Source organism: Periplaneta americana, chromosome 6 (genome assembly GCF_040183065.1).
Source record: "Periplaneta americana isolate PAMFEO1 chromosome 6, P.americana_PAMFEO1_priV1, whole genome shotgun sequence".
NCBI lineage: Eukaryota > Metazoa > Arthropoda > Insecta > Blattodea > Blattidae > Periplaneta > Periplaneta americana.
The window spans coordinates 101932576-101946682 of record NC_091122.1 but is presented as its reverse complement, the minus strand read 5'-3'; the positions used below and the strand labels follow the sequence as shown (position 1 = coordinate 101946682).

General features: G+C 33.9%; 1 protein-coding gene across 1 annotated transcript; it reads right to left on the bottom strand.

The window, feature by feature from the left end:
• Positions 1-324: 324 nt before the first annotated feature.
• LOC138701571 (lipase 3-like) lies at positions 325-13871 on the bottom strand. The gene is made up of 4 exons (XM_069828598.1): positions 13419-13871; positions 5903-5987; positions 3272-3417; positions 325-632 (listed from the first exon to the last, which is right to left on the bottom strand). Exons 1-4 carry the CDS (start codon positions 13578-13580, stop codon positions 483-485), a joined length of 543 nt encoding a protein of 180 aa, XP_069684699.1. The 5' UTR covers positions 13581-13871; the 3' UTR covers positions 325-482.
• Between the last annotated feature and the right edge of the window lie 236 nt (positions 13872-14107).

Below are 14107 nucleotides of genomic sequence, written 5' to 3'. Positions count from 1 at the left end.
CTGTAGCTAAAGGTCCAAATAACGTCATTTAGGTGTTATTTGAAAATTTTTAGTACAAGTTTGGCATAAATATAGTCTTTATTAAATATGCCACGGAATTAGGCAGCCTTACCCTATAAGAATTCACTATTCAGTGTTTCTTCTTACATTTCAATGAAGAGAGGAAACGTCTAGGTAAAGATTTACATTATAAGTAAACATTTACTGTGATGAAACGAAGTGGGAATTAAAGTAGAGAGGTAATATGGACGAGGACAAGAAGTCTGTAGGCTGAATGCAACCAGGGATGAATAGGGAACAGGCCTCGAAAAAAGAAAACATGTATTATGCTCATGTAGACATTTACATATTTTTTATGTTCTGTGTGTATTAATACAGACTAATTTCAAAATTATTATATAAGATACCGAAATGAAACAGAAATTTAAAATGTCACTTAATTACTGTTATATGAAGTCGATTTAAGGCACAGACATTTGCATTCAGTTATTCTGGATGGTTTCCAAAACTTCGTCGTTGACGAGTGTCTTCACATCATTTGCCCACAAGAAGTCCATGTGAGCGAAAGATGACAGCGGTACTCTGTACTCACCCAGGGAGTTACCCAAAGCTGTGTTCAGCTCGTGGACGTCCTGAAAGAGAGATTACAACTCTTTAGAGCTATGACTGTAATAGCATCTTTTCTAAAGCTGCAGTACCATATCTAGCTCAAACATCTGTATCAGCTTTTGACAGGAGAAGTGAACAAATCTCCACTAAGATATGAGCAAAAGCATGTGATTGTGAAAAGCAGAGAAGGTGATACATTACTCTTTAATATCTTTTCCACTTTTACGAACTTACTCGTATACCCTGCATATGATTCTGAACCAGTTGATATAGGTACAGTATACAGATAGTGAACATCTGCTCTTAGAGGTTCCTTATGACCTTTAAATGGACGATGCTTAAGTAAGATATGCGAGTTCTCTCTTGAAAACTTGTTTTCTAAGTATATTTTTTTATGAGAAAAGATTATTTCTAAATTTTCTCAGTTTATTGCGATCAACATGCATTATGCAAGTAATACAAGAAGTGATAATAGCCTAATATTAATGTCGTTGAGTGTAGAAATTAAAGAAAAAAATAAGTGTTGAAAATTAAAGGTGTATAATCTCCAGAATGTTTTATATGGCGTATGAGATCTCATTACTACAGATTTTGTAGATATAGGAGTATACTTCATTATCTCATTGCTCAAGTTCTAAGTTCCTTTCAGTGTTCTATGTAAAACACATACTGGCAATTAAAAATTTTAATTTTACTCTTTTATTTATGTGATATGAAACTACAAAATATCTCGATATATTTATAGCTGTTTTCCCAGTGCTTTATAAATGTGCTCAAATTTGGTAACAAACACTAATTAGGTGTAAATTTTTCTGACATTTTGTATATTCGATTCCCTAACCATTTCAAATGTATATAATTTTATCTTTTAGGGTGTGTTTCCAAATTATATGTAATACGCTTTGTCAAATCTGGCAACCTTTTCATAAGGGAAGCTAAATTTATATAATTTATATTTATATTATATTTTTATTTATATAATTGTAAAAGCTTGCAAGCCACTGTTTTAAAAACTGGATTCACTTAATGAGAATTGCAAGGACTCCGCTAGCTACTTTTATCTGTAGACCTACTTCTATATATATGCTAACCATTTGTCATTTCAAGAAGATTTTATAGCAACAGGCTCAGAATTCAATCCTTGGCAGTTGTAATATTTATGGTGAACGAAGCTGTGGGGCAGATTAAAATTGCTGTTTTTATTTTTATGTGTTTTTTTTAGTTATTAGATTATTATTACTATTATTATTATTATTATTATTATTATTATTATTATTATTATTATTATTATTATGACCACACGTAACGCTAGGCCTATGAGCTAATGATCTAGTTCGTATAAATACACCCATAGTCACATCATATTGTCAAATATATTTCTTACTCAGGAAATCACTAAATTATAATTTACTAGTGTGAATATAGGTACCTTAATTCCAAAATCTCGTACTCGCTATGATGTCGATTTTCACTTTTTGCGCACTTTTGAAAGTATATCCACAGCTCCATGTACTGACAAAGCAGTAAACCTTAATTTAGAATACCAGCACTAATATTGGGCTATTACGAAACCATTTACTTGTCTCTCTGCATTATGTCCACCGAGTTAGCTATGTGGTAGTGTGCCTCCCTCCATACTAATCGGCCTGGGTTCGATCTCACCTAGGGACTAGGAGAGATGGCAGTGCACAATTTCTAACCACTAGATTGTGCAGCAATATGCCTGGATTAAACCCCAAATCTCTCTGCAGTACTTATGAAGAGAAAGCCTATGTCACTGTTGATAGTGATTTGTCCATCAGAATGGGATGTTAAGTTTGTCGGCCCACTTGGTGCTATTCGAGAGAAGCAGGCTACATGCCAACACCGGGTTTCCCCTTCTCCTTTCCTCATCTTCATCATCATTCAATCCATACATGAACATTTATACATATACTCACACTAATACACGACATAACACTCTACAGATACACATCATGTACAGCATGGCCCACCGAGTGGTGTGCAACTACAAAATGGGTCACAGTCCTGCCATCTATCCGCAATATGCGGAACCCGAATCGCGTAAAGTGAAGTGAGTAGGTAGGCATTAGACATGCATGCATACATGCATACATACATACATACATACATACATACATACATACATACATACATACATACATACATACATACATACATACATACATACATACATATTTAATTACTTACTTCTCTCTCTGTGAATATACTTTCAGAAATGCACAAAAGGTGAAAATTGTCATTCGAGCAAATTACGAGTTATAGTATTCTGATAAAATTAATTGGTTTTAAAGATTTTTGGTATACAACTAACTTGATTTTCCTTACTCCATAGCTCTCCTGCATCAAAACAGTTTTACGATGAAATGTAACTTTTCACATTTTTGCATTTATATACGTTTTGCAGTCGACAGTCTTTATATTGGTTGGCACAAAAAAGATTTAGTATGTATATTTGTAAAATGTTGAAATCTTGAAGGAAAATTAGGCTGATATTAATAAGTTTTATTAAAGATGACTAGTGCACATCTTGTTACCATAGTGCACGATTGTTATCTTGCCAAAACTTCAACAGAAGGCTACGATGTCTTAGGGAACCCTCTGTATATTTAAAAAAAGCACTGGTGTAGTTTTTACTTACAGTAGGGTCTCCAAATAGATCATTGTCGCTGTAGAACAGTGACACTGGTGTGCTTATGGCAGCTAAATCATAGGATGGTGGAAACAGACTTCCGTATTCTGCCAAGTTACCAGCGTAGAAATCCCACAACCTGAAGCCTCCTTCAACTGGAATGGGTGAAAAAAAAAAAAAAAAAAACAAAATAATATATTCGTTGTTACATATTCATTAGCTCTCCTGCATTAAATTTTACTTATTGCGACTTCATACAAGATTGTAAGGCATTTAGTTCTGTAAATTTAACAAGCAGATGAAATATATATACCGCCCATGGGATTGGGTGTTCGTCCATTGTCTTGTGGTTGTCCTGTGAATCCTCAGGGGTGGCCTGAGTCATGCCAATCCCATGACCACGGAGACAAGCAATTGTGAGATATCTAATGTGCGATTAGTTGAATCTCCCTCTTCTATTCGCAGTGGTGTGTATGGTTATAATATTGTGTTTTGTATATGCCACTTGCTTATTAATCTGTGTGTTTTGTGGAGAGTGGTTGGATTTCAATCATAGGTGAGGAGGGTAAAACCTACAAAGTAGGACTGGATGTGCAAAGCACATAGGCCTACAGTCAAAAGATGCATGCTCTCCATTTAAGGACAAATTTTGATAATGTGATGCATTTGTATGTATAATTTCTGAATAAACCTACATCTACCTATCAAGTCTGACTAATGGGGAGGTTAAGTAGATAAAAAAAGATGGAAAAAGATTTATCAGTGAGTGTAATTAAAAGGAGATTATGGCTAAATTTGACTTTTTCCCTAATTGATCTACAATTTTAATTTTTTGTATGTAGAAATATCATTACTACAAAACTCAAATTTGAGATTACTCAAAAAAATTGGCCCCAAAAATAAAAATAAAATAGCAGGATACATTAATTCAGTAAAATGGATATATTTCAGCCATTTTGAAAGAAAAATTCAAAATTTATAAGCACGTTCTTTAAAATGTCTGTAGCACAATATTGGTATTTTAAAGATAAACAATTACATTTTAAGAATTAATTTTAGAGGTACTCGGCATCCCTCACAGAATATCAGGTCAAATTATTCTTATTATTAAGGACTCATTGTGTATTTTATTGTCAGTATACTCATAGTGTATTTGTGTAAGTTATTATAGTAATTGTGTCACTTTTATACTACACTGGACTCTTGCTAATCTGGCAGTTCCTTGCACAGAAGGATGCCGGATTAGCGAGAGTGTTGGATTACTGAGAGTGCTTAAAAATGTCATTAAATGTATTGTTATAAGTTGTGGCAACAATTCCACTTGCATTTTTAAATCGAAACTAGAACATTCTACACTTGGCCGGCGCTTGTGTACCCATTATAAGTATTTACAGGCCTATGTGTAGAAGCAGTACACATGGCACCGGTGCAAATTTTTCAGAAAACTGTTACAGCACATGTGATAGAAACTACACTAAAAAGAGGCTGGATAATTGAGAGGCCGGATAACTAAGAGCTTGATTAGCAAAAGTCTAGTGTATTTTATTTATATCATTGTTAAATTGCATGTTTTTTAAAGTGATTTAAAAATATTATGTGTTCAAATTTCCAGTGTTCACTGCTTCTAGAATTCAGGATCCTTGTGGCCACCTGCATTTTGTAGGCTGTTTGTTTCTTTGAGTAAATTGTCTACATATCGATGGCTCAGAACCAGACTGTTCCAAGTCCATTTACTTCCCCCCCCCCCCTCAGGAGAGCTATTTCAATTTGTCGACTGTGTAACTTTTACTTAAATTGATTACTGTCCTCCAATATTAGATTTGTTCCAGCAAGAAATTCAGAACGCATTATGAACTAATACCAAACATTTTTCGACACATGTGCTAGTTTAGTACATTTTCGGGATTTTACGTTGTTGGAATGTTTCTTGAACTGTTCTTTCACAGCCTTTGGAGCTTCTTCTCATACTAAAATTATATTTATCTTCCGAATTTAATTAATCATAAAATATATCACTACCACCTTCCAAATCACTCATGATCGACTATTTTTTTAATTTTAACCTGCCCAGTCTCAAAGCATTTTAACCTCAACCTCAGACTAAGCCACCTGTGCATGCGTCTGCAGTTCAGAATTTCCAGTTCCTGCTCTTAATCGAAAACCAGTTTCACTCATTCTGAATGAGTTCGAAAGCACATTGGAACAGAAAACTGGGAGTTTAGAATCAGTTCAAGTCTTGTTGGAATGCACATTGAGATACTGCACATGAGCAGACAGTTCAGAATCAATTCTGAACCGTGCTGGAATAAACCTATTGTCATATGTTAAAAGCTTTCAACATCGCAGAATAAGTGTATGTAATGTAGAGGAAGATATTAAACAATACACTAGTGATGAAGCCAATCAGTAACTATGACGAACCTACAAATATCCGTATGTATGTATATTTCCAAAAGAGGAATATCTGACCGACACCTTCAGCTAACCCCAAGGATCCAGAATACATAATAAACGTGTGGAAGTGTACAACACACAATTTGTTGCAAGAGACGAAATACAATATACTGCCAAGTTAAATATACCAAACGTTTAAAATGATAAAGAAGTGAGTAATCCATTCAGAACTGTAGGTTGAAATACCTGCAGAGATTTCCTGAGCATAGTGGGCCACCGTCTTGATCGAACATCCTGCCAGAGTATGAGAAAGAATGACTGGCAAAAGAGTCTGTAATGGAGAAAGAAGACTTCAGTACAGTATATACTTACTGTCACTTTTACTGGCTTTCCACTTTACAGCAGTTCACCTTTGATTCCTGCTTTCCAGAGCTTCCTATTTTCCCACTGTCCCTCTTCCATGCCCCTCTTCACCATGTATGTGTGTATTCCTTCATACCATGTCTTTCTAGCTCTTCCAAGCTTCCTTCTTCCTGGCACTGTCCAATTGAGGATACATTTAGGTCACCGTTCCTCCTACATCCGTTGTACATGTCCATACCACTGTAAAGATCTATTTTCTATTTGTCCATAACAGTTTCATCTGCTTCCATTTCTTTCCTAATATATGTGTTTCTTACATGTTCTAGTCTGGATATCCTCATACTTCTTCGTAATCCATCCATTTCTGTCGCCAACACCCTTTTCTGCATTTTTTCACTTATTGTCCAACTTTCTGAACCATATGTAAGTATGCTTTCGATTATTGTTTTTAGAATATACTGTTTTGTATTTCTACTCCGCAAAACACAATTCAGGGATCTAATCGCTTTCCTAGCAAAATTTACTTTATTAATAATATCTTTTTCGCATGTGATTTGTCAATAATGGATCCCAGGTATTTGAATTCCTCAACACATTTAATTGTGGCATCATTTATCTGTAGATCTTCTGTAATTCCTCCAATTACCATGTATTCTGTTTTAACAATATTTATTTTCAATTCACCTGCTTCAAATGCATCCATTAATTTACGGACCATATATTCTATGTCTTCTTTGTCCTGTCCTATTATAACCTGGTCATCTGCAAATAATAAATTGTGCATTAACTGACCATTGATATTCACTCCCATTCCTCTGCACGACTTTAGTATATCTTCTAGAAATATCTTAAACAGTGTTGGTGACATCCCGCATCCCTGTCTTAATCCTTTTGTTGTAATGAATTCTGATGATAACCGATTTCCGACTTTAACAAATGCCTTACATCCATACAGCTTTTTTATAAAAGTAATGAGAGCTTTAGGGATTCCAAATTGCTCCATTGACACCCAAAGTCTGTTGATAGGTATAAAATCATAGGCCTTTTCAAGATCGATAAATACCTTATGTACTTCCTTCCCTTTTGCCACCATTTTTTTAATAATTTGATCACAAATATATTGTTCAAGCATGATTTACCAGTTGTGAAACCTGCCTGATCTTCTGATATTTTATGTCCTATTATTTCCTTCAATCTAATTTTAATAATGGTACTTAAAATCCTACTAATTGTTGCCATGACGCTAATGCCTCTATAATTTGCTGGATCTCCTTTATTCCCTTTATTTTTATATATTGCACTAATGTATGACATTTCCAGTCTGTCGGGATTGGAGCTCCCTCATTTACCTGATTAAAAAGTCTAGTTGAAATTCTTATAATATTTGGACATCCACATTTAATTAATTCCATTGTTATTCCTCCTGGACCAGCAGCTTTTCCATTTTTGGCTGTCTTCAAAACGTTCCATAACTCATCTTTTTTTTATAGGACTTCAGTATATAATCTTCTATATAAGATTATATCAGTTACAACATGAGTAATGTTGTTGTTTATTCAATTGTCCGAAGATAGGTTGTGATCTCATAAGTGACATCACTCATAATGCAACTAAACCGGGAGATAAGGGGTACCGTAGTATAATTAATATCAAATAATAGGATCCTTTTCAATTCGAACATCTGTCGCCTAGAAAATTTATAATGCAAATTTTAGCCAAAGAAATGTTACAATCTTAAAATATCCACTAAGAATCCATAAGTAATGGCTCCCCACGCCAAATCGATTGAAAATTATACAACACAAATCTTTGTAACAGATCAGGAATTTTAACTATCTGGGCAGCATTGTGAGCTTTTTAACAGGGATAAAGATATGTACAATAAAATATGTATATACATTTTAATTAAATAGGGTAGTTGTGAAAAATATTAAAAGAAACACACAAATTAAGCTTCATAAAATAATCATTGTTTCTATTATAACTTGTTCGTTTTCTAAATGCACGTGGTAGGTTTTGGTACTAATGAACAATAATGTGACTGCTGATGTACACGAGTGCAGTGAAGAAATGCCTCACGGCACTGCAACTCTCTCCTTACAGTCCTTTCAAATCAAAACATCAGCGCTACAAGCTAAATTACGGTACACTTAGAAAACAGACAAGTAATAACTAAAGAGCGCAAATGGGGTGCATATTGAGAGAATACAAGTTTACTGTATGGAGTGCTTTGTATTGTATTGTATTTATTAACATTCCATGGTATTCATACATTGCTTTACAGCTAGAATATGGAACAAGTCAAAAAGCTTAATACTATTATGAAGTCTTAATTTATAGTCACAGTCTAGATGAAATATATACAGACGAGATTTGCAATATAGTCTACTAGTACAACACATAGTTTTAGTATCAATTTCATGAAGCATTATTGAATGTCATGAATTCACCTACAGAATAGAAGGCGTGAGAAATTAAGTACTTCTTTAATTTGGCTCTAAGCAATCTTATGTTTTGAGTTTCATTTTTTATATCCATAGGGAGGCTATTAAAAATTTTTACTGCCATATAACACACTCCTTTTTGATAGCATGATAGACTTGCCAATGGAGTATGAAAGTAATTTTTTTTTGACGTGTATTTATGCTATGAACTGTTGAATTTGTTACAAAGTTTTCACGATTACATACGAGGAAGATTATTAATGAAAAGGTATACTGACAAGCCATGGGCATTATTTGTAATTTTCTGAAAATAGTCCTACAAGATTCCCTAGATTTGACACCTACTATTATTCTAATTACTCTTTTTTGTAATAGGAATGTACTGTTACTATCTGTGGAATTTCCCCAGAATATTATTCCAAAACTCATTACCGAGTGGAAGTATGCAAAGTATATTGTTTTTAATGTATTGATATTTACTATATTTTGCATAGATTGCATTTTGTTTTTAATGGCGTCATGCATGTGGGTGGAGTTAGTGGTATCTCATAGATACGCTAACAACTCATTGCTGGTGGACGGAATTCCGTAGCATATATTTACCATTCTTCAGCAGTTCTTTGCTTACTCCCGTACTTCTACACTTCCTGCCATATTTCTTAACTTCCTTTCTTAGTTCTTCACATTCATCCACACGTCTTCACTTCTTCATTGTGCTTCTGTGCTACGTATACAGCATTTCTTTATATTGTGCCATAATTCTTCTCTTTATTTATTTTCGTAGCATTTATTTATCTTCACACCAAAACATCGGTGAGATAAGCCGAAAGAAAATAAGTCTCGTTGTTTGAAGCTGCAGTTATATTTTGTTGAGTTTGGAACTCAACACTTCTCTATGGACAATTTTATCAAGAGGAGAATATTTTTATTATATCCTTAAGTCTAGTTTTCTTAATTTTATGTTTCTTGTTCCGTAATTTTAAGAATTTATAAGTATTATTAGTTAATGAGTAGCGAAACAGACTAAAATAATGATGTATCGATATATTTTGAGTTCATCCCTGCCACATCATGCGTTGTAGAAATAAGTTTTTCTCAGTATAATCACTAACTGAATATCGTAAGAGGTTCACCTCTCAATCCCTGATGAAATATATTGTTGTCCATTGCAACAAGTCCATCCATGAAGGAAGAGAAAGTAATGCAAAGTAAGACAATGTACTTTTTCGATATGTTGTTGTTTTCTAATGCCAGGCACTTGACAATAAAGTCATTTGACCTCTTGCACTCCAATATTTTTCAAAGATATTATCATGACCAGCCACTGAAGCACAGATTTTGAGGTGTTCCGAATCCATTTCTTGGTTTGAGTTGCACAATGGGCAGTTAGGGGACTGATATATTCCAATTCTATGCAGGTGTTTTGCCAAACAATCATGGCCTGTTGCCAATCTAAATGCAGCTACAGACGATTTTCGTGGTAAATCGGGAATTAACTGTGGATTTTGATGCAGAGAGTTCCATACTTTCCCTTGGGATTGAGTTATCAAATTTTGTTTGTTGAAGTCTAAGTATGTAGATTTAATAAATCTCTTCACAGAGTAATACGTAGATTTAGTCACAGGTCTGTAAGTAGCAGTGCTGCCCTTCTTTGCTAAAGCATCCTCATTCTCGTTTCCTAGGATTCCACAATGGGATGGTATCCATTGGAATACAATTCTTTTATTGAGTGATATTAATTGAGAGAGCATTTTAGTTATTTCTGCTGTTTGAGATGAAGGTGTGTGTTTAGAGACGATTGATAGAATAGCTGCTTTGGAGTCTGACAATATAACTGCATTCCTAAATTTATTGATGTGGCATAGAAGATTCCTGAGACATTCACTTATTGCAATGATTTCACCATCAAAACTTGTTGTTCCATATCCAAGAGATCTATAAAGTGAGAAGAGACAGCACGTAACACCTGCACCGGCACCTTGTTCTCTGGAGATCAAGGATCCATCGGTGTATAAATGAAGCCAGTTTTGTGGAGGATACCTAATATTAATTGTCTCTAAAGACAATTGTTTCAGAATTTCAGTGTTTACTTCTGATTTCAGTATTTCTTCTGTTAAATTGAGATTATATTCTATATTTAATAGAGTTAAAGGGTTTGGTTTAATTTGTAAGTTTCCTTTCAAATTCGGGATATTGATTTTCTGTTTTAATTCTTGAAGAATGGATATGAAACTTTTTTGAGTTTTCAATCTACAGAGAGGACTGTATGAATGCCAATAGTTTCCTGGTAATCTGATAAGTTTTTCATATTGAATTAGTGCTTTTTCTTCTATTGTCATTTTGATGCTGTTAATATTAGTCAGGAATCTCATAGAATCTATTGGAGTTGTTTTGATTCCACCAGTAATGAGTCTGAGAGCTTGGTTTTCAACATATTCTATGTCGTTTATGAAAGGTGAAGTAATTAAAATTTCTCCGCAGTATGTCAGCACTGGCTGTATAAACGTTTTGTATGTAGTGTTCAAAATATTCCTAGAGCATCCCCATTTCTTTCCTGCTAGTCTTTTTAGAAGGGAGAATCTTTTACGAGCTTTTTCAGAAATGTATTTCAAATGGTTGCTCCATGTTAACTTACTATCGAAAATAACTCCAAGATATTTGGATTCATAAGTCCTAGGAAGGTGTTGACCATTGTATTGGATACTGAATTCTCTTTCTTTTTTGCCGAGTGAAAATATTTGGTAGTTACTTTTGCTTAAATTGAGTGTCATCAAATTTGATGTATTCCATTCATGTAGTTGATTTAGAGCTTTAAGAGCAGAATTTTGAATTTTGTCTCTATGTCTGTAAGATCCGGAAGTCCACAAAACTATATCATCTGCAAATAGTGCTGTTTTCATGTTTGATTCCTCTAATAGGGAGGGTAAGTCATTTATTTAAATATTGAATAAAGTTGTGCTGAAGACAGCGCCCTGAGGTAGACCTCGATATGTTTGTCTGTAACTAGAAAGTGAGTTATTGAATTTAGTGACAAAGAATCTTTGAATACGGAATTCTGATATCCATCTGAACATATTGCTGGAGATACCTAATTTCTGGAGTTTTAGTAATAATTTATTTCTCCAAACAGAGTCATATGCTAACTGAAAGTCAATAAATATTGCCAAGGTATCTTCTTTCTTGTTAAAACTGTCTTTTATTTCTTGGCCGAGGCATATGACTTGCTCATTGGTAGAGTGTAGTTGTCGAAAACCGGCTTGTCTTGGTGATAAAAGATTTTGGGACTCTAAATACCAAGTTAATCTGTTGGAGATCATGGACTCTATGGTTTTTGCTATCATGCTTAATAGTGCTATTGGTCGATAACTATTAACATCATGAGCAGGTTTCCCTTTTTTGTGAATTGGTACAATGATTGCTTTTTTCCAAGCTGCAGGAATTGAGGTGTTCCATGATAAATTGAAAATGGATAAAAGTACAGACTTGGCTTTTTCCCCCAGATGTTTAAAAAATTCGGAATGAATGTTGTCGGGGCCAGGAGATTTCTTGGTTTTTAAATTTTGTATAGCTAGAGTTAATTCTTTGGAAGTAAAATTTTGATGAAATATTTCAGGTTTTGTACTTATAATATTTTTTATTATTTTTATGTAATTCTCTTTTGATAAATTTGTCAGTTTTTTTGATATTGGGATGTAATCTGTGAGAGTTTGAGTAGTGTTTATTAAATGCGTTTGCTATATTTCTATTATCTGTTAGTGTTTTGTTATTATGAATAATAGGTTGGCTAGTGTTTTCCTGCGTATTGGAAATATTCTTCAGAAATTTATATGTTTTAGCACTATCGGTTCTGTAATTAATATTTTCAATAAATTTATTGAAACTGTTCTTTTTTGCTGTTATGATTGCTCTTTTAAGAATGGCAGTCTTCTTCCTCCAATCTTGAGTATCTTCTGGTGTTTTGCTATGTACTTTTTCGATATGTAGTTAACTGTATAAATGCATTTTAAATATGTGTATTAGATTGCTGTAACATGCTAAATTGTAAACTTAGTAATGTAAAATGCAAATAATTAATAGGTGGTTTTTAATTTAAAGTGCATTCACAGAACATTAGAAGTATGTAGGTCAAACGATTGTTATCGACAAGCTTAGTTCTGTTCTGGTTGTATGAGGACAGTACACTGCACAGCCTTACGTGTTGCTTATGGTCGTACTTATAGTCAATGTTGCAGTTAACCTTGTGGTTTACAAACCCCAAATGCGCTCTCTAGTAAAGTTATAACTAGGGCTGAAAAAAGCATTGGTTATAGGCTATGCTGCATCGTATGTAGAGCACTGTGTTTTACAAAAAGTTTGTGTGCATGCACGACTAGTTATGGTAGTGGTCCGTTCCATATGAATGAACTCATAATAGAATTTACATTTACAGGATTACTTGGGTTTCAAATTGATTAACTCGGAACTAATATTAAATTTACAAATAAATATTATTACCAATTAATTAAACACATTTTCCCCATGTTCTGAATTCAGTCGCCTTATTATCTGTTCTTTGTTGGATTTTTGTTTCGGCATTCTGATACAACCTCACGTCACTTAAGTAGGTCTACTTTTGAGAAATGTCAAATGTTCACTCTATCTGCTCCTTACAGACAGTAGAGACACCCGACAACGGGACGTATTTTGTAAACAATGTATATAGAAATTATTTACTGCCCTGGTACCAATACTTTTCTTCAGCCCTAGTTATAACATATAGGAAGATAATAGTGGATTACTAGAGAGAGAGTTAAGAGTAAGATACAGGATGCAGAGGGTTAAGAATGTCCAAGAAGAGATCGTATAAGAAATGACGATTAAACATATTTTTTCAACTTAAATAGTAAAATGGAGGCACGCAGAGAAACTTCGTGATGTAGAATTACAGAAGTAAGCAATCTTATTTAAGAGCTTACCTCATTGAGTTGAGAAGGATCATAGCCAACTAAGAGGAATAATATGTTTTCACACATTGGTTGAAGCACAGAACCTTCCGAGCAAGCGACATCTGCCAGAAGCTGCATGAAGGCATTACTGGGCATGAGTTCTCCCACGCCAAGCAGCTCTATTGCTTCCATACCAAGCTGAAAGTGAAGAGTCAGAAAGAAAAAGGCGGGAATGTTTAATTGAATAAGTCATTAGTTGTTACTTAAATATTATTATAAAAGTTAGTCTATGTCTAAAACATACATGGAAGGCTATCAAGTAGAATTTTAGATTGGATTCCAGAGGGAAGGGGAGGCAGAGGTAGATCGCAAAACACCTGGTTGGAAGACACAAATAAAGTATTGGCAGAGAAAGGACTGCAAGAACAGGCTTGGGAAGATATAAATAATTGAAGAAAAAAAAAAGAACGTATGGCATTGGTCACAGGAAGATGTGTAAACCTGTTTGTAATAATAATAATAATAATAATAATAATAATAATAATAATAATAATAATAATAATAATAATAATAATAATAATAATAATAATAATAATAATAATAAGTCTAAAACATTACAGTTCCTGAAACTAATCATCGCACATATACTATATACAGGGTGATTCACGAGGATTTACCGTTACTTATGGAGCTTATTTCCGAAGACATTCTGAGGAAAA

What these genes read in the sequence shown, in the direction of transcription:
- LOC138701571 (XM_069828598.1), bottom strand. Translation starts at nt 13,580, where the DNA reads ATGGAAGCAATAGAGCTGCTTGGCGTGGGAGAACTCATGCCCAGTAAT. An exon ending in TGCTCAGGAAATCTCTGCAG is followed by an intron (nt 3,418 to 5,902) that starts GTATTTCAACCT and finishes CACCCATTCCAG; the next exon opens with TTGAAGGAGGCTTCAGGTTG. An exon ending in ATCTATTTGGAGACCCTACT is followed by an intron (nt 633 to 3,271) that starts GTAAGTAAAAAC and finishes TCTCTCTTTCAG; the next exon opens with GACGTCCACGAGCTGAACAC.